The following is a 25480-nucleotide window of genomic DNA, read 5'->3' as shown; positions in this document are numbered from 1 at the left end:
ATATTATTCCTTCAACAGTACGTCACTATTAAAACTAAAATTTAATGTTACATATATCTATTTAGTTTGTCTTTGAAGAATAGGTCTTCAACTAAAAGGACCCTTTTAATGTTCAGTACAAATAACCATTCTTTACCACTAAAACTGTCAAAATTTAGAATCTTAGTTCATTTTTTTTTTTTTTTTCTGAGAAATCACTTATCTGTTTTCATCGCCATTGTGAAGGAATACCAAAGACAAAGTCCTTTATCCACCCAACCTTTAATAAAGGCAATGATGTCCTTTCCTCTCTCCTAAGAGCTTTATACCAGAACAATATTAATCAGGAACCCTCACAAGGTTACTTCTCAGGAATCATAACCCTCCCATAAGTTCGAACTTGAATATACAATATACTTGAGGCTTCCACTCACTCTTTGTCCAACTCAGGAAGACCTTAGGGCAGCATCCTGCCTTCCCTCACGATGCTCTCTGTGAGGTTTCTACAATATCCTTTCTCTTCTTCCTGATGCCTCCAACTTCACCTCTTGGTTCCTTTTCTTCGCTTTCATTTCTTGAGATCATATTTTATCTCTTGGGTTTTCCATTAGTGAATTCTACAATTTTTCTTAATTAATATTTTTTTGTTTTTCTTTGAAATAAACCTAGCAATAAACTCTTAATCAACTAAAATTCATAGGTAGGTTTTGCATCCTTATGTATATTTAAGTCTTAAAAACAACAAGGTAAATATAATTAACTAACCCAATATTTACATTAACCGAGGGCGTTACAGCGTCAAATAGACCATTACTAAATATCAAAAGCATTCCTTAAATAACTCATTTTATAAAGGAAAATCAAAGTAGAATGAAATAATTTTATTTAAGTCTAAAATACCTTTAGTTTTATTTTTTTGTCATTTTCTGTATAAGTCACTAAAAATTTATTGGAGAAGATGTAGAGAAAGGTTATTATGACGTTAAATTGACTCTAAAACTCTATAATAACATTTTAAATAATATAACTTAAATGAGAAGAATAAAACTTTATTTCTAATATTTATCGATATATTTAATTGAGATGTTAAGGTATTTTAGAAAATGCGTAATAGATTTTTAAAGAATACAAGAAAATTTTACTTATAATTGTTGATCTTCTATTATTGCTATTATTTCCTAATCAAAGGAATCAGTAACTGGTGATGGTTTTTTTTACTCTACTACCACTATATTTTTGCGGTCTAATGTTAGGTCCCTATAATACTATTGATTACTACATTACTATTGTAGTTGTATCCCTTATTAATATTGTTGTGCCTCTATCGTCCCCATATTATTATTATTGTGCCCCATAGAATCCCTCTATTGTTATTTTTGTGCCTTTATATTATTATTGTTAGGTCGGTTGGGTTATATTGTGACTCCTTAGACTCCTATATATAGAAATGAGGTTTTGTCATTTGAATCATCAAGGAATCATTCATTTGTGTAATTTAAAGGAGGTTGTCCCCTCGAAGAGGCTGAATTATAAGGTGTTGATCTATCTTTTCTATCTTTTTGTGAGCTGGTTTCATAACATTTGGTATCATAGCTTTTGGATTCTAGGGTTTCATTGCTCCAAATAGGTCATCGTGGTATTTTCGGTATAAATTTTTTTCTGCGACGTTCCAGAAACAAAAGAAAAAACCCATTTGAGATGAAATCACACTGAACCTCGGGTCTAAATTTTACAGCTTTTCGCACTATATTTGTAGAGATATGATCTGAGGAATTTTGTCTTTTTGCAGACTGCTAAATTACATTCCAAACAAGTGGCCCGGGGAAAATCGTCATAACTTTCTCTCTGAGCATCGGATTGAAATTTCATAAGAAGGTATAGGAAGAGGACGGACTTTAGTTTTTTGTGTATATTTTTTAGAGCCAAAGGTCAAAACATAGATATGTGGCATGTCATACAAATTCTCTCTACTGAACTAGTCTATAATCAGGTCACCGTGGGAGATTTGACATAACTCTTCCTTGGAGAATCCAATTTGGATCAGACTGGTGGCACTGGAAAGAGGGCATAGAGGGCTACTGCAGGTCACAATTGCAAAACTGGATGATCCGAAATTACAGAGATACATCAGAGGCAATATTGAGCTCCTACAAAGTGAAAAAAGGTGTGTAGATTTTTTTAAATTCTTGCTTATGCTTGGTTTGAAAAATTATTTTGAATGAATTCAAAGTGCATAGTAGAGCATTATTATCGGTAACTGATGCCCTAAGGAAAGAAAATGCAAACACCTAGTAAGCAACTTGAAAGCTCTAGCATGACTCATGAAGAAGAGGAAGAAATGCTACATGATATATCAAAATTACAAGACCAAGTGCAACAAATGTCTCTCTCACAAAAGCTAACGGAAGCTAAGATAAATGGCGTGGAAGCTAAGATGAATGGAATGGAAGCTAAGATGAATGGAATGGAAGCTAATATGGACAATTTGAAGATATATTTGAACACAAATTTGAAGAGAGGCATGGTAGATTTGAAGACAGATTTGACAAATTTTCTACAAGAAATACTTACTTATGGTGAAAGGGTAGTAAAGGAAACTCATGACGCAAACAAAAGAAATGTTAATCATGATTTCATAGACTCTAATTTTGGATTGAAGACCCACCATATTCCCAAAATCGATATGAGGAAGTTTTATGGCAAGGATCCCGCAACATGGATATTACAGATGGAGCAATTTTTCGATCTCAATAATGTGCAAAACACACAAAAGGTATGTATTGCTAATTTATATTTGGAACCAAATCAGTTTGTATGGTATCAATGGCTTTGCTCTCGTAAACAAATTATCACTTAGGAAATTTTTATAGAAGAATTGATAGCACATTATGAGGATAGAAAAAGCAACACTTTTTTTAGCTAATTGATAAGTCTCAAACAAAAGGGTTCAATAATGGAGCACATTGAGGAGTTCCAAAAATTGAACATAAGGGTAAAAAATATTCCAGAGGAGCATAGGATTGATGTGTTCATAGGGACTTTAAAGGATAATATCCAACATGATGTTCGCCTCTGGGAACCTCCTTCATTAGAGAAGGCATTCAGGTTAGCAAGAAATATGGAAAGAAAAATTATGGCAACCAGGAAGCATACCACTCACAACTATAAAGATGGAAGTGTTGTTCCCCTAGTCTTCCACAACCTATAAGGTTGACACCACAACAATTGGAAGAAAAAAGAGCAAAAGGGCTTTGTTACATTTGTGATAGCAAATACACTAAAGGTCATAAGTGTGCTGAGAAGAAATTATTCTACATAGATTGTGAAGAGGAAGAAGAAAAGGAGCAAGAAAGGTCAAAAGAAGAGGATATACTCCAGAAACAAAGCCTAGATAAAGAAGAAATGAATCCGACCATATCTTGTAATGCATTGGCTGGAATTACCACTCATTAAACCATCAAGATAGAAGGACAAATCAAGAAGAAAAAGGTAATAGTGTTGATTGATTCAGGAAGTACACACAATTTTATTCATTGTAAGGTAGCAAAAGAATTTAATTGCTTCCTATATCTAGCACCAAAGTGTCAAGTGATGGTTGTGAATGGAGAAACAATAAATTTCTCTAGAAAGTGCCATAATACCAAGCTATCCATGGGATAATATGTATTGACTAGCCCAACGCTTTCCATTCCAAGGGAAGGTGTTGATGTTGTACTAGGAGTCCAATGGCTACAACCCTTGGGTACAATAGCTTTTAATTTTCAAGAACTTTTCATGAAATTTTCTATGGAATGAAAGGAAGTTTAATTAAGGGGTATTGTAGGGAAACTGGGAAAGATAATCAGCTCTAACAGTATGACAAAGATTCTAAAAAAGGAACAAAGAGATGTAATTGCACAATTATGTTCGCTAGATGTTTCCACATTGAAATCATCTATTTCTCCAAATATCGAAAAAGTCTTGGACAATCATTCCAAGGTATTTGACACTCCTAAAGGTTTCCCACCTATTCGTGAACATGATCATGCTATTCATCTGATTCCAAGAAGTGTTCCTCCTAACATCAGGCCATACAGATATCCCTATGCCCAAAAGAGTGAAATTGAACGTATGGTTGCATAAATGCTAGAGGCTGGTATAATTCAACCTAGTCAAAGTTCTTTCTCTGCTCTAGTAGTATTCGTGCATAAGAAGGATGGATCATGGTGCATGTGTCTGGATTATAGGGAGCTCAACAAGCTCACTATTAAAGATAAGTTTCCCATTCCTGTCATTGATGAATTATTGGATGAATTGCATGGATCAATTTACTTCACCAAGTTGGATCTTCATTCAAGATATCGTCAATTCAAAATAAAGACTAATGACATTCTGAAAATAGCATTTAGAACTCATGAGGGTCATTATGAATTTTTGGTCATGCCTTTTGGCCTTACCAATGCACCTTCTACATTTGAAGGTTTGATGAATTCCATTTTCATCCCTTCCTTCGAAAAATTGTGTTAGTATTTTTTGATGATATACTAATCTACAGCAAGTCTTGGAAGGATCATGTTTAACATGTTGATAGGGTGCTACAACTATTGGAGGGGAAACACTTATATGCAAAAAGATCCAAATGTTTCTTTGGAGTACAAGAGGTGGAATATCTGGGTCATATTGTATCTCATGAAGGAGTTTAGGTAGACCCTAGCAAAATTAAAGCCATTAAGGAATGGAAAATCCCCACATCCATAAAGCATATGTGAGGATTTCTCGAGTTGATAGGGTATTATCGCAAGTTTGTTAAGAATTATGGGAGAATAGGAGCACCCCTAACAACATTATTGAAGAAAGATGCATTTTCATGGACTCCAGAAGCAACAAAGGCCTTTGAACATCTTAAAGAGGCAATGTGCCAAGCACTGGTCTTAGCTACACCAGACTTCACAAAAACCTTTATTGTGGAATGTGATGCTTCAGGAAATGGAATTGGTGTTGTTTTAATGCAAGATGAAAGACCCATTGCTTTTGAAAGTCGTACAATCAAGGGAAAGTTTTTATACGAAGCTATTTATGAGAAGGAATGTTGGCAATACTACATGCACTTAAGAAATGGTGACCCTACCTAATGGGTAGACACTTCAAGGTAAAAACGGATCATGATAGCTTTAAATACTTTTTAGAACAAAGATTATCCTCTGAAGAGCAAAAAAAGCGGATCACAAAGATGTTGGGTTATGACTTTGAAATCATCTACAAAAAAGGGAAGCAAAATGTGGTGGCAGATGCACTCTCAAGAAAGGATGAGGATGTGGAAGCATTGTTGTGTGCCATTTGTATTATCCAACTAGATTGGATAAATGAAGCAACGGAGGAATGGAAGAATGATGAAGAAGTGTGGGCACTTATTTGAAAGTTACAACAAGATTCTACTACATCTGATACATTTAGCTGGAAAAATGATTCGTTATGGTACAAAGATCGCTTATACCTTTGTAAGAATTCCCAACTCAAGCAAAAGATTCTTATGGAATTTCACACTTCTCCCTTAGGAGGGCACTCAGGATTTTTAAAAACTTACCACAGGGTTAAGAAGGATTTTTTTGGGATGGCCTTAAATCAGATATTCAAGAGTTTGTGGTGGAATGTTTGGTTTGCCAACAAAATAAAGTTGAAACAATTAAGACCCTGGGTCTATTACAACCTTTATCCATTCCAAGCCAATGTCGGGAGGAGGTTTCAATGGATTTTATCACAGGTTTACCCAAGTCTGAGGGAAAGAGTGTCATTATGGTGGTAGTTGACAGACTTACCAAGTATGCACACTTTTGAGCATTATCACATCCATTTAAATCCAGTACAGTTTCTACTGCATTTATGGAAACAATTCAAAAGCTACATGGAAACCCAAAGATTATTGTAAGTGATAGAGATCCCATTTTCACTGGAAATTTTTGGACATAATTATTTTCTTGTCTCGGTACTCAGTTAGCTCATAGCTCATCTTATCATCCTCAATCTAATGGGCAAACTGAGATAGTAAACAAATGTTTGGAAGGATTTCTTCGTTGCTTTTTATCTGATAAACAGACACAATGGGTCAAATGGTTGCCTCTGGCTGAATGGTGCTATAACACATCCTTCCATACAACAACAAAAATGACACCATTTATGGCACTTTATGGATATCAGCCACCATCCATCACATCATATTTAAAAGAAAATTCTAAGTTTCAAGCAGTGGAACATCACATCAAGCATCAAAAACAAGTTCTCCAACTCTTGAATGATAACCTCGTGTTGGTGCAGAATAGAATGAAATAATAGGTAGTTCAACATCGTAGCGAAAGAAGTTTTGATGTAGGAGATTGGGTATTCCTACGACTACAACCATATAAACAAGTGTCCCTCAAGCAAGCTAAGAAGGATAATAAATTATCACCAAAGTATTATGGTCCGTACAAGGTGTTGCAAAAGATTAGTACTATGGCATACAAATTGGAGCTTCCTGCAGCTTCTCGAGTGCACCTAGTTTTCCATGTTTCATGTTTAAAGAAGGTTATAGGCGACAAGTTCCCAGTTCAAACAATATTTCCAGAACTTGATGAGGAAGGAAAAATTATATTTGAACCAGAAGCAGTCACAGAAACAAGAACTCAACAGCTACGAAATTGATCAATTTCGGAGTATCTCATCAAGTGGAAGAACTTATCTGCTAAAGATTCCACATGGGAGGATGAGAATTTTATACAGAAGCATCCAGAACTACTCAAGCATTGAGGACAACACTTTTTTGAAGGAGAGGGGCATGTTAGGTCCCTATAATACTAGTGATTACCGCATTACTATTGTAGTTGTATCCCTTATTAATATTGTTGTGCCCCTATTGTCCCCATATTGTTATTATTGTGCCCCATAAAATCGCTCTATTGTTATTTTTGTGCCTTTATATTATTATTATTAGGTTGGCTGGGTTATATTGTGACTCCTTAGACTCCTATATATAGAAAGGAGGTTTTTTCATTTGAATCATCAAGGAATCATTCATTTGTGTAATGTAAAAGTGGTTGCCCCCTTAAAGAGGCTGAATTCTAAGGCATTGATCTATCTTTTCTATCTTTTTGTGAGTTGGTTTCATAAAACTATAACTTGTCCTCCTTTCTATAAACAAGAATACTAAGGGGATCTAAAATTTAGATATTTTTATTTATACAATACGGGGATATGAAACTCAGATCTCTGTATTTACACAACACTTCATATTAGGGAGATCTTCATTTAAACTACATAAGGAAAATGCTTATCAAAAAAATTAATTAACAAACATTCATGTGTATTGCCTTTTTAAATATTAATAATTTTAATAAAAAAAATATATACTTTCATAAAAATATTAAACATTATTTTAAAATAAAATAACTCTCTATTTCACTTTTATATCTAAAATTTAATTTCAATTCAAAAAGTATAAATATTATATAAAGGATCAATCATTGTATCCATGTTATCTTTGTTCTCTAGGATATGATATGGGGAAATTTCCAATATCAATATGTTATTATCCTTTATATTTTAATGAACAAATTCAATTAATTATTTAATTTTAGTTTTTAATAGAAATGAGTATATAAATTATATTGAAAATTTATATTTGGATGTTATAAGTATATCAAGGGTTGTGTTGTTTTTTCCCATAAAATTCTAAGAGAGTTAAAGACCAACCATCTAAGTGGGAAATTAATTTTTCAACTATTTATTCTTACGTAAATTTTAACAAGTTGTTTGCACAAGAATATATATATATAAACTTTTAAAAGACGACTCATCACTTACATGTGGAAGGCAAGATGGGTCTCAGGACTAGAGTTTTTTTTACTATAATCTTTCCTACTTCTTATTATTGGTGGGGAGGAACACCCATTTTTAAAACCTCTCAATATGAAGGGGAAGAAGAGGACTCCTTCTTAACCACCTTACTAGCTTTTTCATCTTAAAATGCAGGAGAAATCTCTGTATAAAACTTTTCCGCAAGATTTTTCCTTGGAGAGTTCTAACCTGGGTCTTCTTCATCTTTTCAATCATGATGAGCCTTTGGAACTAGATAATCTAGCTTATCTACTTGGTCTTCAAGGTTCTCACCTTATTTTTCTGGAACATTTAGGACTTCAAAACTATTTTTATAAAGGGGTTGTCGCAGGGTTGATGCTTAGATTCATTCCCATATGTCTGTTTCTTTTTATTTCCATGCTTCTTATGTTTCCTTTGAGCTACAATGAATCCTTGCGTATTTTCTCATTGCTCTTTTTTAGGAGGAGGAAATGGATTTAGAGATCTTTGAGAAGCTGAAGCTTTTGGACAATTTTTCTCAAAGTGCCCATACTCATGACAAAATATTACACTTGAAAGGTATATGTTCATAACCCATAACCTATAGATGAGAGAGACCATCTAGATTTAACTGAATCGCCTAAGGGAGGCCTTTTGACAAGTCCATTTCAACACAAATTCTAGCACATGAAAAATTATTCCCATGTTCCCTATCACTAGTGATAAATCAGCCCTGTTGATCTCTTATAGCCTTAAAAATGCTGTCAACCCAACAAAGAAGGGGGATAAATGACAATCTAATCCACACAGATGTAGTTGAAATTTCCATCATGGGATTAAATTCCAAGGACCAACGAGTGATAAACATACCTTTGATACCCATGAAATACGACCTAATTTATAGATCTAGTCTCTATCTTCTTGTTTTTCAAAAGGAAATGCATAGTACCGACCCAATTTATAGATCTAGTCTCTATCTTCATGGTTTTCAAAAAGAAATGCATAATACTAATTTCCACAATAGTAAATGATCATGGGTTCATAGTCTACCGAGTTGTCAATCGCTTAATCTTCAACAACTTCATAACTTGGCCACAAGCCAATAAACTTCCCCATTAGCCCTCTTTCCTTCAAAATTACCAAATTATTTTTTGCTGAGGAGGAAAACCCCAAATCCAAAGAAGAGTTTGATTTTGTTTTCTTCACAAATTTTCTTGAGGAACTCATTGTGCATGCAATGAATTGCACACAAACATAACACCATCTTGAAATGCCTTAAAAATTTTCCATGATCAAGGGTCCATAGTTGTTTGGAGACACCATGGAGGAAGACAAAAACCCCCATGAAAACCTCACAATGACCATGACCATGGGTCGAGAGGTTATGCACCAATGTTGAACAATGAAAAATCAATCCAAGAGGTGGTGGTGATGACAAAGTACTCACAATGACCACGAGTAACAGTCGAATGTTCACACACCAACGACGAACAATGACAGATTAATCCAAGAGGTGGTACTGACAACAAAGCATAAATGACAATGAAAAATCAATCCAAGATGTAAGGTCCTTGGGTGCGCATGCGGTTGGGCACCGGGCGAACCGGGCACGGGTGCGAGAGGTGAGTCGGGGGGCATGCCTGGCGCGATGCGGGCAAGAGGCGAGTTGGGGTGCACGCCGGGCGCGGGTGAACCGGTGAGTTGGCGTACACATGACGGGCGTGCGTGGGTGGAGCGATGAGCTGCGGCACACGGCGATGCGATGAAAGCACGAGTTTAGTGCGACGAAACAAAGTAACAATGGATTTGCGCTAGGATGTTTATACAACCGAATGAGTGTGGAACGATGGACTAAGGGCCGACTTACATGATGGTTGGGCCGACTAATAGTTGGGCGTTTGAGCGTTGATGGAAGGGTGTGTAAACATGGATTTGGTGGTTGGTTGGGTGAGCCACCACCCCCACTACAACGTGTATATATTGATGCACTTTGGAGCGTTCAAAGTCATTCATCGAAAAATGATTCACACACAAAAACTTCGCATAAGGTGCAGGTCGAAGTGTGCATTAGGGACAAGGGATGAGCGCATAGCTCATGCGCTTGAGGTTGGACTTGTGCACGGTTTGGCTCGCACTTGGAGAAAAGTCGAAGGTTGGGCAAGGTGTGCCGTGGGTTGATTGGAGTGCCGGTTTGTGTCAAGGCTTGACGAGGGTGTCTTGGTAGCTCGGGTGAGCACCCACCCATCGTGCAAGGTATGCACAAAGGTGAATAAAAGGCAGTTTTTCCGTGATTCTAAATTGGTTAAGTATAGACTTGGATTTTGCCAAGAATACTTGTAAAAGCTTGTATTGTTGAAAAGATTGATTAATATATATATTTCGGGCAGACTCATTGTTCAGGGAGTTGCCCCTCCCTTTATACTGTGCAATTGTGTTCTTGTTATAATTGTTGTTGATAATGAATGAGTATGGGTGTTCATTGGTATAAAGGCTAAACATAATAATACTTGGTTGCGAAACACAAACTAAGTAAGAGAAAGTGAATTAGGCGTAGTCCACGAACATAAGTATTGGTGAAAAGAAAGTGTTCGGTGGTGTCGCACCTCGCTAAGAGCGGTTGAAAGACTACCACCAGCTTGGGGGCGTGATAGGTGGTATCAGAGCAGCTGATTCAGGCATTGAAGGTTGAAGCTGCTACACACCTCCACTGAAGTGAAGGTGGTATAAGAGCTAGTCTGAAGACTTGGAGGAGTCTTGCAGGAAGCTGGGTAAAGAAAGTGTGCATACACTTGGAAATTGGTGAACAGGTACTTGCAGGTGAAGGAAGTTGATTATGGAGAAGACTAAAATGGTGGAGATGGTGGATGAGCCTATGATAGGTGAATCTAGCCATAATGTAGTTGAAGTCTTCTGGTACAAAGTGTTGGAACAGATGGGTCGATGGAGTTCTAACTGGGTTTCGATGAAGGCTGAGAACATGAAGATTCAGGAAAGCTGTTCGGAACTAAGGAGGGAACTTGAAGAACTCAAGAGCCAATGCGGAAGTACGACAGATGTTGAACTCAAGGAACTTGATGAGGAGATCCAACAGAGTGGTCTTGGTCTTCAAGAGCTCTTTGATGAAAGAGCCTGATTGAGGAAGGAAAGTGCCAGGGTGGAAGCCGAAATCAAGCAAGTTGAGGAAGAGATAAAGAAGAAGCTTCTTGGTAAGAAGATTGTTGTGATTGAGCAGGAAGAGCTCGACTACATTGAGAGGTTGGGAACTCACTACCGATACAATCCAGAGGATATTCGGAAGTTTAGTTCTATGAAATTAGTCAGTGGACACTTGGTTGGTGCACTTGAGCAAAATGGGATGAAGGACAAGCTTGATGGAAGTCAAGCTGGACCAGGATCAAGCTGCTTAGAAGAGCCAAGCAAGGAGGTGAAGTACCTTAGGAGGAAGTTCAAGATGGAGCATAAGCCAATTGACACTTCTGAGGCTGAATTCTTGAAGAAGGTTGCTAATGTAAGACACAAGATAAAGCTAACAGAAGGAGGTGATTCCTTGAAGCTGAGTTTTGTGCAGGTGACCATAAAGGGCAAGATATTTGCAGCTTTGGTGGATACAGGGGCTACTCATAGCTTCTTAAGCAGGAAAGAGCAAAGTATTTTGGGAAGAAAGCAAAGATGGAGAGGGAATGGAGTGCTTTCAAAGCAATCAACTCTACCATGAAAGTTGTTGATGGTGTGATGGAGAACACTCAGGTGAGAGTGGGATCGTGGTTTGGGAGGTTGGACTTGAGGATTGTAGACATGGATGATCATTCTTTGGTGTTGGGGCAAGATTTCATGAGGCTTGCACAAGCCATACCAATGGTGAACCGGGACATTCTCTTGATCACAGCTGAGGAAAAAACCATGATGGTACCGATGAGTAGAAGGAGTTGCTTGGGGTATAGACCAAGGATGACTTCTATGACTTTGTATCCCAAAGATCCGAATGTGAAGCATGAGGATGTGGAGCAAAGATGACTTGGGAGTGTGACTCAAACAACGAAGGAAAGGAAGTTGATTGACTTCGTTGCAAGAGCTGGAAAGAAGGATGAAGGAAGTGAGAAGGCAATCTCATGAACATGGAGACACTTGATAGGAGCATCTTCTACTGATGATCTTCACAATGGAGTTGCAAATGAAGGGAGTCCGAGTACTACTTCAGAGGCAGTGGTTGATGAGGATTATGGAGGTAGAGATCCTGCTGGTATAGTGGACTTTTGCAGGTATGCTATGGGCATATATGACTTTCAGTTGACAAAGGACAAGCTAGGTGAGCTTGGATGTACATGTGAGGAGATTGAGGCTGTGCATAGATACTTGAGGACACAACATCAATCTGACACATGGGTGGATGAGAGTCAGGGAGGAAACTTCCTGGCCCTCCTTTCTCTATAGACAACCTTGGAGAAGGGTTGGTGTAGGGACCTTTTTCGGGAGGGGCTACACCAACTTAACAAGGGGCCTTGGGAGAAGGCTTCTTTATGACAGATTGCAGACTTGGACGCAGATGGCCAGATGTTGGGATGGAGTCTACATGGGTTGGACATCCTGGACAACTAGAGTCATGGACATCAGGTTGGAGACATGGAGCATGATAGTTATGCAGGGACATTATGCAGGAGCATGTGTAGAGGTGTCATTCATGAACATTCTATGGGGAGTACCAAAGCAAAGGATGTTGTGCAGATGCTGTTATGACATGGAGATGTATGAGCTAGTGGAGAGGTTGTACACTCTTGTGCAACAAGACCATGGCCTGGACATGTTGTAGATGGGATGGAGTTTCCATGGACCTGAGCATGGGATTGGATAGATTCTTAACGAGTCCGAGATGTAGCAGAAGTCAGGGAAAGACTTGTGGTGGCAGAAGGATGTCCATTCTTGTGATTTGGGCGTATGGTTGGACTGATCACCTGACTAGTTCGAGTCATGAGGGGTACCAATGTACAGAGAGATGCGACTATCAGTTTTACACTTGACAAGGAGCATGCAGAGGTGTGTTCTGATGAAAGACTACATGGAAGGATGATACATGATTAACTTGGTGGCAGTTAGTTGCTGAGATGAGACATGGTGGAGATGGGGTTCTACATATGTTGCAGGGATGTTTGTCGTATGTGGAGGAGTTGACACCATGGATATTGATGATCTTGGTGGATGGCTACCGAGATGGTATGTTGTCGAGGACGACAACGATTTTAAGTGGAGGAGGATGTAAGGTCCTTGGGTGCGCATGCGGTTGGGCACCGGGCGAACCGGGCGCAGGCGTGAGAGGTGAATCAGGGCGCACGTCGGGCGCGATGCGGGCAAGAGGCGAATCAGGGCACACGCCGGGCACAGGCGCGGGTGACCGACGAGTTGGCGCACACGACGGGCGCGAGCGTGGGTGAACCGGTGAGTTGGCGTACACGTGATGGACGCGCGCGCGGGTGGAGCGACAAGCTGCGGCACATGGTGATGCGATGAAAGCACAAGTTTAGTGCGACGAAACAAAGTAACAACGGATTTGTGGTGGGATGTTTATACAACCGAATGAGCGTGGAACGATGGACTAAGGACCGACTTACATGATGGTTGGGCCGACAAACAGTTGGGCATTTTAGCGTTGATGGAAGGGTGTGTAAACATGGATTTGGTGGTCGGTTGGGTGAGCCACCACCCCCACTACAACGTGTATATATTGATGCACTTTGGAGCATTCAAAGTCATTCATCAAAAAATGATTCACACACAACAACTTTGCATAAGGTGCAGGTCGAAGTGCGCATTAGGGACAAGGGATGAGTGCATAGCTCATGCGCTTGAGGTTGGACTTGTGCACGGTTTGGCTCGCACTTGGAGAAAATTCGAAGGTTGGGCAAGGTGTGCCGTGGGTTGATTGGAGTGCCAGTTTGTGTCAAGGCTTGACGAGGGTGTCTTGGTAGCTCGGGTGAGCACCCACCCATCGTGCAAGGTATGCACAAAGGTGAATAAAAGGTAGTTTTGCCGTGATTCTAAATTGGCTAAGTATAGACTTGGATTTTGCCAAGAATACTTGCAAAAGCTTGTATTGTTGAAAAGATTGATTAATATATATATTTCGAGCAGACTCGTTGTTCAGGGAGTTGCCCCTCCCTTTATACTGTGCAATTGTGTTCTTGTTATAATTGTTGTTGATAATGAGTGAGTATGGGTGTTCATTGATATAAAGGCTAAACATAATAATACTTGGTTGCGAAACACAAACTAAGTAAGAGAAAGTGAATTAGGCGTAGTCCACGAACATAAGTATTGGTGAAAAGAAAGTGTTCGGTGGTGCCGCACCTCGCTAAGAGCGGTTGAACAACTACTGTTGACTTGGGGGTGTGACACAAGAGGTGGTGGTGACGACAAAGTGCTCACAATAACCACGAGTAAGAGTCGAAGGTTCACACACCAACGATGAATAGTGACAGATTAATCCAAGAGGTGGCAATGACAACAAAGCATAAATGACAATGGAAAATCAATCCAAGAGGTGGTGGTGACGACAAAGTTCTCACAATAACCACGAGTAAGAGTCGAAGGTTCACACACCAACGACGAACAATGACAGATTAATCCAAGAGGTGGCAGTGACAACAAAGCATAAATGCACACTTGATAATTCTGCAAAATCGACTTGAACTTTGACGACAACTAAGGAAATCCTAACTTTCAAGAGATAAATACATAGCTCAATGCCTTCTTCAAAATATCTCCACCAATAAATCAATCAATTGAATTGATTATGTTTATTAATAATAGATGTTCAATCAATTTTAGTTTTTTATAAATAGATATTAAATTATATTTCTAAAACATTTAATCTAATAAAAAAATAAAAATAAAAAATATTTAAAAATAAAAATAGTTTTATACTTATATATTAAAGTAAATATATTATTTTAAAACTAACACATATATATAAACGTTTTTAGAATACACATAATTAATATATTTAAATAAAAATTAAAATAAACACAAAATATTTTAAATTTTGAAATTTAATAATTTAAATAAATAACTTTATTTTCAAATTACCATATAAAGTGAGCATTGAATATTTAGTTAAATTATTAGAATGCATCTATTTAAATTGTAAATTTAGCTATTTAATAAATTGATATGATTTTAAATAATATGAAATTAAAACTTAAATTTATTAAAATCACGATTTCACATGCAATAAAAAATGGCCAACATATATTTATTGAAAACTACCACAAATAGACCACATACCCCCTTCGACAACCTCATTATTTTCTCAGTAATCTTAATTCTTTCAAAAACCCTATAACACATTTTCGAATAATATTATAAAGGAGCCCTTTGATTGATTTTTTTGCTCGTACTTGAATTTCGTAAACCTTGTAACACATTTTTGAATAATGTTATAATGGAATCCTTTCATAGATTTTTCTACTTGTAGTTGAATTTTGTACTGTCCATGTACAAAGTTTAAGTTTTCACAGAATTCTGGAACATCTGGTGATCTGGAAATTTTAATATCATGCCTTATTAAAAAATTTCTACCAACATAGACCACTTGTAATACTTTGAGAATGGTAGTTAAAATGGTTAGACGTTACCGGTTAAGTTGAACCATGTATCGTATGTTTATGGTTAATATTTATAAGTTTTGTAAAATAATAACTAGCATTTGCACCTTATGTTGCAAAGGAAACGTCGTAAGGCATAGAGTGGGGAAGAATAGCATAGAGTGGGGAAGAATAGGTAATCAAATCCGTCAAAATTAAGATTAAATTGATCTATTAATTTTTCATTTACATACACTGAAATCGTATGCAGCGTGGGATAAGAATCTCAAGTTATCATTCAGATAAATTTCTATAGTCCATGTTCTATTTTAAATATTTTACTCTTTTGTCATAACTGGAAGAATCTCAAGTTATCATTGAGATAAATAAATCTCTATAGTACATACTCATATATATATATATATATATGAATGAAGATCTCTGCTATGATTTATATTACTTTCTATAGTCCATGCTCTATTTTAAATATTTTACTCTTTTGCCATAACTGGAAGAATCTCAAGTTATCATTGAGATAAATAAATATCTATAGTACATACTCATTATATATATATATATATATATATATGAATGAAGATCTTTGCTATGATTTATATTACTGTAGCAATGCCATTTTTCTCTCACAAAGTTGCATCCATTGGTTTTTTTTTAAGACACTAAAAGAATCTAGCTGCTATGGTTTGTTATGATCGATGGGTTATCTTTCAGATTATATTATAGATGATGTTAGATACATTAAATCATTTTGAAATAAACACGGACATGCCATTGGCATTGATTAGCGGCATATGCTACAATAACTTATTCAAAATGAAATTTCTATGTTTTCTTATAGTAAAAATATCATTATTTGATCTTTTACTCTAATTTCTCTGATTGGTTCTCATAGATCTCTGGACTTTCTACTCTTCCAGATTTTTTTAGCATTTCGATACTCTATCAATTCAACATTTTGGTACTCAGCTAGTTCAGCGTACCAGTACTCGGGAAGCTCAGCGTTCCAGTATTTCGTCCAATACTCATTCAAAAATCTTGCACTCGTCAACCACCTACGCACCTATCTAGCACTCGAGCAATAGTTGTGTTCTCAACGATCTTTCTCGCCACGCATGCACTCATCCAACACTTGACCCGTCACTTGAGCTTTTGGCTAATGCGCTCATCACAACCATTCCCTTGTTCAATTCTAGTAACCAAATTGCTCCACAGTTTGATTCTGGTACCAACTACTCCAATTGTTCTATCGTTTTAACTCTAGTACTCATATTCTTTGTTCGATGTTGGTACCTATATTCCATTGTCTACTGTATAATTCCAGTACCATACTTCATCTTCAGAATTAGTGCTTTAGCAAACAATCCACTATGGAACCAATGAAGTTGTTGAAGACATCTCATTTACTTGGTTACCCAAGATCCACTTCCTCCTCATGCACTTCGTGTCATGAGGACAAAGTTACAAATGTAATTTCAATTTCATTACACAGATTATGGTAACGACCCTCTTCTTTATCAAAGAGAGGTATGTCGAACAATTAGTTTAATCAAAATCTTTCTTGAATGGTTAATAGTTAATCTCTTAGTCTTCAAAGAGATCCAAGAAGGGAGATTAGGTTGGAAACAAAGCACTCTGAGATTTGTAATGCTGATATTGTAATCCTTTTTTTCATTAACAATATGAACAACAATTGTTAATATCAATGTGTTATTTTACTTCTTAACGTTGTAAGTCTTTAGCTTACCTAGTAGATCGACAATGGCCCACCGAAGCCATCAAGGCAAGTTTTCCCTTTGTTTAAGTTATTAAATAGTTTAGTCTTTCGAGTTTTTTTTTACGAGTGATGCTTTCGTAGTTCAAATTGTATTTTTGCTATAGATTTAATGATTAATTGTTTGAAGTACATGTCAGATAAAATTTGAGATCTCACCATTCACCTACATGTGCCACTAGTGAAAACTTATATTTCCTATACTAATTTTGATTGTCTTGTTTAAATGCATTGAATTGATTAAGAGTAACAGGAAACGAAGTTAGATCCATCTTGTTATTTCATGAGCCTATAAATGGAGATTTGTAACGCTGATATTGTAATCCTTTTTTCATTAATAATACGATAGCAATTGTTACATTAATTGTGTGACAAAATGAATTACAGTTTGTAGAATGAAGTGTTAGTTTGTAATAATCACTATCTAGACCATAGTGCAGCAAACAACAAAACTTATATATTGTCAGCACATATAGTGCATCAGCTCTACTTATTATGATTCCCATGTCGATAATTAAGTATCGAGGCAAACACTCAATAAAAGAGTATTATCATATATAATATATATACATGATGCCATAACAAATTACCAGTTTTTCATTAATTGTGTGACAAAATGAATTACAGATTGTAGAATGAAGTGTTAGTTTGTAATACTCACTATCTAGACCATAGTGCAGCAGACAACAGAACTTATCTATTGTTAGCACATATAGTGCATCAGCTCTACTTATTATGATTCTCTGGTCGATAATTAAGTATCGAGGCAAACACTCAATAAAAGAGTATTATCATATATAATATATATACATGATGCCATAACAAATTACTAGTTTTTCATTAATTGTGTGGCGAAATGAATTACAGTTTGTAAAATGAAGTGTTAGTTTGTAATACTCACTATCTAAACCATAGTGCAGCAGACAACAGAACTTATCTATTGTCAACACATATAGTGCATTATCTCTACTTATTATGATTCCGTGGTCGATAATTAAGTATCGAGGAAAATAGTAAATAAAAGAGTATTATCATATATAATATATATACATGATGCCATAACAAATTACCAAAACAATCCCTCTGACCGAAATAGCCTAGAATATAATGACTATACAATCATATTTTGATTCCATCACAAGTATCCAAAACGATTCGCCCTTCGATTAATCACGAGTAAAAATAATCCATACAAAGTAAAGAATTTCAATCACAAAAGTTTCTTTATACACAACAATATGAAATAATTTCTTTATAAGACATATTCGATGCTTTAATAATTGCAATTATATCAATCATATTAATTTCGTAATTATAGAAATTATCTAATTTAACACATTATTAGACATCAAATTTGGATATCAGAACCCCCATCCCCTTTGTAAGATTCTCTCACACGGCCATGCATACTGATACTAACTGGATTTAATTGCACAACGCTTCATCAACACACATCGGCTAAATATAGTAAAATCGTGGGGCATGAATGTTTCATTATTTTTGGGCATTCGCTAAAATTGCTTGTATGGTTTCTTTTTTCATCCGAGAATAAGAGATTATTGTATTAAAGTGGCCCAGTAAAGAATCTGAAAGGACCCTTGACCCTTGAATGCCTGTAAACTTTACTTCGCATAAGCCCCCAAAATAAGCCTAGACAGTTGCATCTAGTGATATAGAAAATGGAATAAGCATCAAAATAATGATGAGGATTCACAATGCCTAGAACCCTTGATATTCGATCAGTACAAAAAACTCAGCAAGAATCCTTCTTTGCAGCTCCTATAGTTTAAAATCCACGCACATTACAAAAAATCCACGCACATTACAAACCTCTTGTGTGGATTAAATTTCAACATCTTCACATGAAATACTATTGGCAACCATCACATATAACTAGACTGTCTTAGGAACCTTCATAAATTTAAAGCTATTCTGAGAAAGTTAGGTGTATTGATCATTTGATAGCAATATTTATTATCACCAAGTCAACAGCTTAAAGCACACGAATGTCACCTCCTAAAGAAATAATTAAAATCGAAACTCCTTGCCATATATAATAAAATAAATATGACATCGTCATATTTGGCTATTGGGAAATATATATATATATTCGAAGAATATGCCTTCAAAGGTTTACTGGATGCTAAAACCAAAACAAAGTATCCAAGAACGGTGGACTTTCAACTACCAAAGAGTAAACATGTGTCGTACATATTTTTCAAAATTCAACACAGTAACCAAAAGAAGGATTAAACTAACAAAATTAATTTTGGCCAAATGATAAAATAGTAAGTAACCCTCAACTCTGTCGAAGCCCACTATATCACACTTAATGGAAGAAAAAAAAACGGATTCATATTGCAGTGAAGGCTTTCTTTGCGGAAGCACTGCTAGAACCCATAGGAATCACCTTCAGAACATTAAACCTTACATTCTTCGAAAAGGGCCTGATACAAGAAAATCATATAAAATGTTAACAACCAATAAAAACACAAAAAAGAGTCACAGGTTTTAGTGGATATTCCCATAAATAGATTTACCTGCATTGCCTAATGATAACATGATCCCCTCCTTTGACACGGAAACACGGTGAAATATGGGCTGGTATGTTCAAATGTCTCTTTTCATATCTGTTAAGTATGCAGACATTCAAAAATTACTACTTAAATGGAACTGTATAGAAATATAATTGCAATTCACTATAATGTTCTCTAGTTACCTCTGATATTTGTTGACAAAATGGAGATAGTCCCTACGGACAATAATTGTCCATGTCATTTTAGCACTGTAACATTTTCCAGCTAATATACGACCTCTTATTGAAACAGTACCAGTGAATGGGCACTTCTTGTTGATGTAGGTCCCTACATAAAAACCAAGAAAACCTAGTTCACACAATCCAGTGGAGAAAGACCCAAAAACATATAACGGACAAATACGTGTACTGACAATCTAGTTGAGAAAGAATGTAGCAATATAAAATAATATGCACCAATCAAAAAATATTTGCACAAATCAATGGAAACCGAAAGACCAAAATAAAAATTATAGATAAAAATAAAATAATAAATAAATAAATAAAACCTAGATGATTGCACAACTTCTAGTTCATGTATTAGAATCAAGAAAAAACGAAAACTAATCATAAGAATGACGTCTTGATTATTCTTAAGATTCTTAATTTTGCTTTTATTATCATATGTTAACGATGAAGGAAAAATAAAAACATTAATCAGTGCATATAGATAATATTAAAAATAAAAACAGTAGGGCAATGATCATTCAACTGACTCTCAGCACCGAGTATCATAGCTTCTTGAAATTAGTTCCAAAGCTTTGAATATTTCAGGTAAGATCGGATATGAAAAACGGAGTCTCTAATGAATACCATCTTTCTCTGTAAAGAAATAATTAAAAGCGAAAATTGATTCTATAAAGAATACCGTCTTTCTCTGTAAAGAAATAATTAAAAGTTAAAACCGAGTCCATATTATTTTTATGACAGTAACCCTACAGATGATTTTCCTACATCTGGAATGATTGTTTGTTGGCCACAGCTGATACAGGGCAAGCATGGGGTTATCTTTGCAGTTGATGATTTCTTGCTAAGTTCTCTGCTCGTAGCGAATTAAATTAATTGCCTTGGCACTGATTGACCAGATAGTAGAAGTTGGTTCTATTATCAAACCTTTGATGAGGGAGTTCCTACTTTCTTTGAAAATGCTCAAAAGGTGTCTTAGAACAGAAGATATATTGTAAACGCAAGATATAAAACTGTTGCAAGTCGGTTTTGTTGGCAAACCTATGATGAAGAGAGTTCCTATCTTCTTTGAAAATGCTCAAAAGGTGTCTTAGAACACAAGATATATTGTAAAAGCTTTAGACAAGACTGTTGCATCATTACTTATGCTATTAGAATTTGGTACACTTCCATACCTGGCATGCTACTTTTACCACTAACGTTCTTACTAAATAGGGGCTCTTCATCTATAGAGACCTACAGAACGTGTGTTCAAAGAATTCAAAACATCCTACAAAAAGGCCTTTTATTGTATTAATTTGGATGATTCATCATATAGCTCTTTTTGAATCATAGCAGCTACTTCCCTGACTTCACAGAAACTATATATTCTGGTAAACAATAAGAAATAAATGTGATTCTGCATTCAATTAATTCATATGGATTGATAGTTGAATATCTACAACATAGTGTGAGCCTGGTAAGTGATTGATGCACGTATTGGGCATGAGAAGTCTGTTCCAGTCTATACTAAATTATAAAGGGCTCTTGTTTACAGGTTTAATTGTGTTTTTATCATGATGGAGTCAATTTTCAATCTTAAATATGAAGACTTAAAATGTATTTCAACCTCAAATTTATTTATGGGAAACAACTAAAAGGCAGTGTTAGAATTTTCTCCAGAGTCCAATACACATGGATCAAGTAAGTTACATTTAAATTTGCAAGCACAAAGACATTTCAAATGGCACCAAGATTCTTGCTTTCCAGATGGTGATAATTTTTAGTATTATGGGTGGAATCATGGTAATTTCCTTGCATGCAGGTGGCATGCGGCTTCAGTCTTCTCAGGAGCAACACCAAGATGGTCGATGCCCACATAGGAAACTAGAATTTCTCCAAGTAATGGGTAGCACTAAGATAGTCACAATATGTTCGTTGCCACAATCAAGCATTCTTGTCCCATCAAGTTCCTAATATATGTTGTTAGTAGAGCAGATATGATCTCAACCATTATGAGTTAATTCAACCATACCCCCATACTAAAAAACAATATTTTGGGAATTCATAACAACTACAACATTTCTATACCTGGTGTGACTTCTTACTCGTGCAACCTTGCTACAAGGAAGCATTTTGGCATTCAAATGGATAATTTAATCGAAACAACAATTAAATGCACAATAATATATACAAACAAAATATATCGCAATAATCAAATCTGCCTAGAATTTAATCACCATACCTTGAATAGCTTCTTTGGGGGTCTTGAAGCTAAGACCCACATTCTTCCAAAACCTGTTGCCACCTTTTCCAAGTTGTTTCCCCTTCCCAGACTTCTTAGAACTGCAACAATATAAATTAAGGATCAAAAGAGAAGAAAATCAAAAGATTCTAAACATGAAATAAAATCAAATAATACTGCAATATGATTACCTGAGAAAGACTTTTGGTTGCTTTAGAAAAGCTCTCTTAGTCTATGAAAACAATACAAGGAATTTGTATCAGAGATGTCCCATTAGTTGATAACAATGACAATACTAACAACAACGTTTTCATTGTTCACCCACAAATACAAGCTTCAGAGTGGCATAGAATATTGGAAAAAGGTGTTTGGCTTCTATTAAAAGGGCTTGTTATGGTTAACTGTTTTTTTATAAATAAACCCATCTACCAATATTTGAGCATAGTGATAGAATAATAGAATGGATGATCGGAGAGCCTATCCCAATATTACATATATACCCATACCCTGCATTGAGCTTAATAGCTTTAACATGAGCTTGCAACTCCAAACACGCAAAAGAACCATGACAAAATCAAGAACCCCGTTTGATAAAAGTACTAAAGTCTAAACTCAAATCCCCATTGTTTAAAAAAATTAAAAGTCTTGGGAAAATCCTGAGTTGGCCATTCGTAAGACAACTGGAGAAAAAAAGACCAGCTCAAGGCAGTAACACATTAGAATATCTTGTTTTTATTATTAACAAGATCCTAGTAAAGTTGGCATCATGGAAATGTTGTCTACTAATTTATGTTATTTCCAAAAGTTTCCAAATAAGGACCAAACAATCTAACGTGAATCCTACAAGCCAAACTAACAAGGGACCAAAAATAGCTTTTGGCCATTCTACACCCCAGATTACTGAGGGTCTAACCAATAAACACTTATCAAATCTGGGCCATTAATCAATGCGTTGAACCATTCCACACAAAAAAACACCATACAAAACTTTGCCAATGAAACAAATCCCTACATTAGCCCTATTTCAAGTGAATCTCAGCAGGGAGTGAATGCCCCAACGACTAAAGCCCTGGATCATTGCCTTATTGCATATAGCCAGAACGAGGGACTATGCAGAATGTTGTCCACAAACAATGCAACCTTCTCACTTTCTAAATAGGGCAGACAACAGTTCAATGCGAAATAACTGGTAATTGCAATGTATGTCACCTTGATCAATGCTAGAGTCATACAAAACAAAACCGCTGCAAATATCTTAAGCCCCAATCCCACGTTTTTCATAGGAAGAGAGACGGGATGAAAAAGAAGGGTTTCCTTAATAAAAACTAGATATTGTGGGCCAATCAAATGTAAGAAAAACAATAGCTACCATAAAACAACACGAATCTGAAAGAGCTCAATAAAGCAAAATCTTCTCCACTCCAGAAACTCGCTTGTTCTTCTGCGGAAACCCTAAAAAAATCCAAAATACATAAAACAAACCATAAAAAGCCTTGAAGGAATAGAGATGGAATACCTGTTCTGCCATGGCTGTAGGAATTCAAGACTTCTAACTTCGCATTTCAAGGCCTCGGCCGCTCCCACTCCTACCTGAGAAGTTACAACATTTTCGATGGAAAGATGGCGATTTCATTTTTCTCGCCAGCGTTATGAGGGAGGATTTCTTCTGCTTCATCATCGTGATGGTCTTTTTTTTGTGCATGAGGTGGAGGTTCAGAGCTCGAGTTTAGGCAGAGCCCTTGTTGGTAGTGTGAGCCAAGCACATGTCATCTGCGAAACGAATGGCTCGATGGCGGTGCGTCCGTCCCGCTTCCTCATTAACCGTTCAGTTTTGGATCAGTGCTGGATCAACGATCACACTTCATTCAATCGTCTAACACCACAAATCCACGGTCAACAATAGGACACGGCGGCGGCTGGGGCAATTCATTTCAAAGGGAAATGTCTTACGACGTAATTATGTCTAGTAACAAAGTTTTATTTTCTTTTAATTTATTATATTTGGTAGGTATGGTATTACACATTCAGTTTGTTTTTTATTAAAAAAAATTGTTGCTTATTCATAGTTTAAAATTGGGAATTCGTTTTTATTTTTATTTTTTATTATTATTTAAATTAATTTATTTGTAAAGTGATTGGTTAAAGTCTTATTATAAGTTGTTTAGTAACTTCTATTTCTATTAACTACTATTTTTTATTTATTTATTTTTTATTGCACATTTACTTTTTTATTTTAAATTTATTTATCATTTTTCTATTATTTTTATTTTGATGAATTATATTTTTTTCTATATTTTCAATTTAGAATGAGTTATTATTATATTAAAAACATATATTAATAAATTTAATTCTAAACAAATTATATATATTAATAAAAAATAGAATATATATATATATATATATAAAAAAATAAACCTATAAACATATATACTATATATACTATATTAAGGTGTATATATATATATATATATTGATATAAATCATATTGGTTAGTTAAATTTTTTAATTTTTGATAATTTCATTTAACAATACAATATATTTTATTAATTGTTTTATTTTTTTAGTTTAATTAAATTATATTTAAGTTAAACTAGTTTAGTAATAGATATTATATAGCTTTGTTTTATTCAATTTCATTGAGGAACGCCTTAAAATTGACTTAATTTAAATTTTTCCAATAAAATTATCAAACCAATAAAAAATTTCATTAGCTTCCTATAATTATGATGTTGGATATGAAAAGCATATTTTTTCTCACTGGGAGTACATAAGCTATTAAATTCCATTGGCTTCCTACAATTTTGACGCCAGATATGAAAACCATAATTTTTCTTTGTGGAAGTAAGTTATTAAATTCCATTGGCTTCCTACAATTACGATGCCCGATATTAAAACCATATCTTTCTTTCTTCGGAGTTTATACGTTATTGATTTTTTCGAGTGTGTATGGAGAGGGCATGAAAGTATATATAAATTTGAGGTGTATGAAGAGGGGTTGAGGATGGGATTTTTAAGGTGTTTAAGTTTGATTAAATTTTGCATAATTTTAATTTATCTAAATATATGTAGAAAAGTGAGTTTAAATTTTCTCATTTAAATTAAATGAGATTTCAATTCATCTAGATAAATAAAAAAGTGTGAAAATGGGAATTTAAAAAAAAAACATCTAAATTCGACCAAATTTTACACAATCCCCATTTTAAAATAAAATAAAATAGATTTTTACACAATCCCCATTTTAAAATAAAATAAAATAGATTTGATCACGGTATGATGAAATGTCCGCACAAAGGACATAAACGGTCCAGCCTCCAGGACATCCCAGGACTTGTGAACCAGAATTC

The 25480-nt window shown here is 35.5% G+C and overlaps 1 protein-coding gene across 1 annotated transcript; it reads right to left on the bottom strand.

The window, feature by feature from the left end:
* Window positions 1-19504: 19504 nt before the first annotated feature.
* LOC149240819 (small ribosomal subunit protein uS17z-like) lies at window positions 19505-23664 on the bottom strand. The gene is made up of 6 exons (XM_089367372.1): window positions 23653-23664; window positions 22328-22368; window positions 22137-22237; window positions 19871-20015; window positions 19692-19781; window positions 19505-19598 (listed from the first exon to the last, which is right to left on the bottom strand). Exons 1-6 carry the CDS (start codon window positions 23662-23664, stop codon window positions 19505-19507), a joined length of 483 nt encoding a protein of 160 aa, XP_089223498.1.
* Between the last annotated feature and the right edge of the window lie 1816 nt (window positions 23665-25480).

This window comes from Pinus tabuliformis, chromosome 8, assembly GCF_031772625.1.
Source record: "Pinus tabuliformis cultivar Carrire ecotype Pingquan chromosome 8, CPIR1, whole genome shotgun sequence".
Classification (NCBI taxonomy): Eukaryota; Viridiplantae; Streptophyta; class Pinopsida; order Pinales; family Pinaceae; genus Pinus; species Pinus tabuliformis.
This window is presented reverse-complemented; position numbering and strand designations above follow the sequence as displayed.

Coding starts and splice junctions, on each gene's coding strand:
- LOC149240819 (XM_089367372.1), bottom strand. Junction 19,782..19,870: donor TTTGTCAACAAATATCAGAG/GTAACTAGAGAA, acceptor CATACTTAACAG/ATATGAAAAGAGACATTTGA. Junction 19,599..19,691: donor GTTATCATTAGGCAATGCAG/GTAAATCTATTT, acceptor TTCTTGTATCAG/GCCCTTTTCGAAGAATGTAA.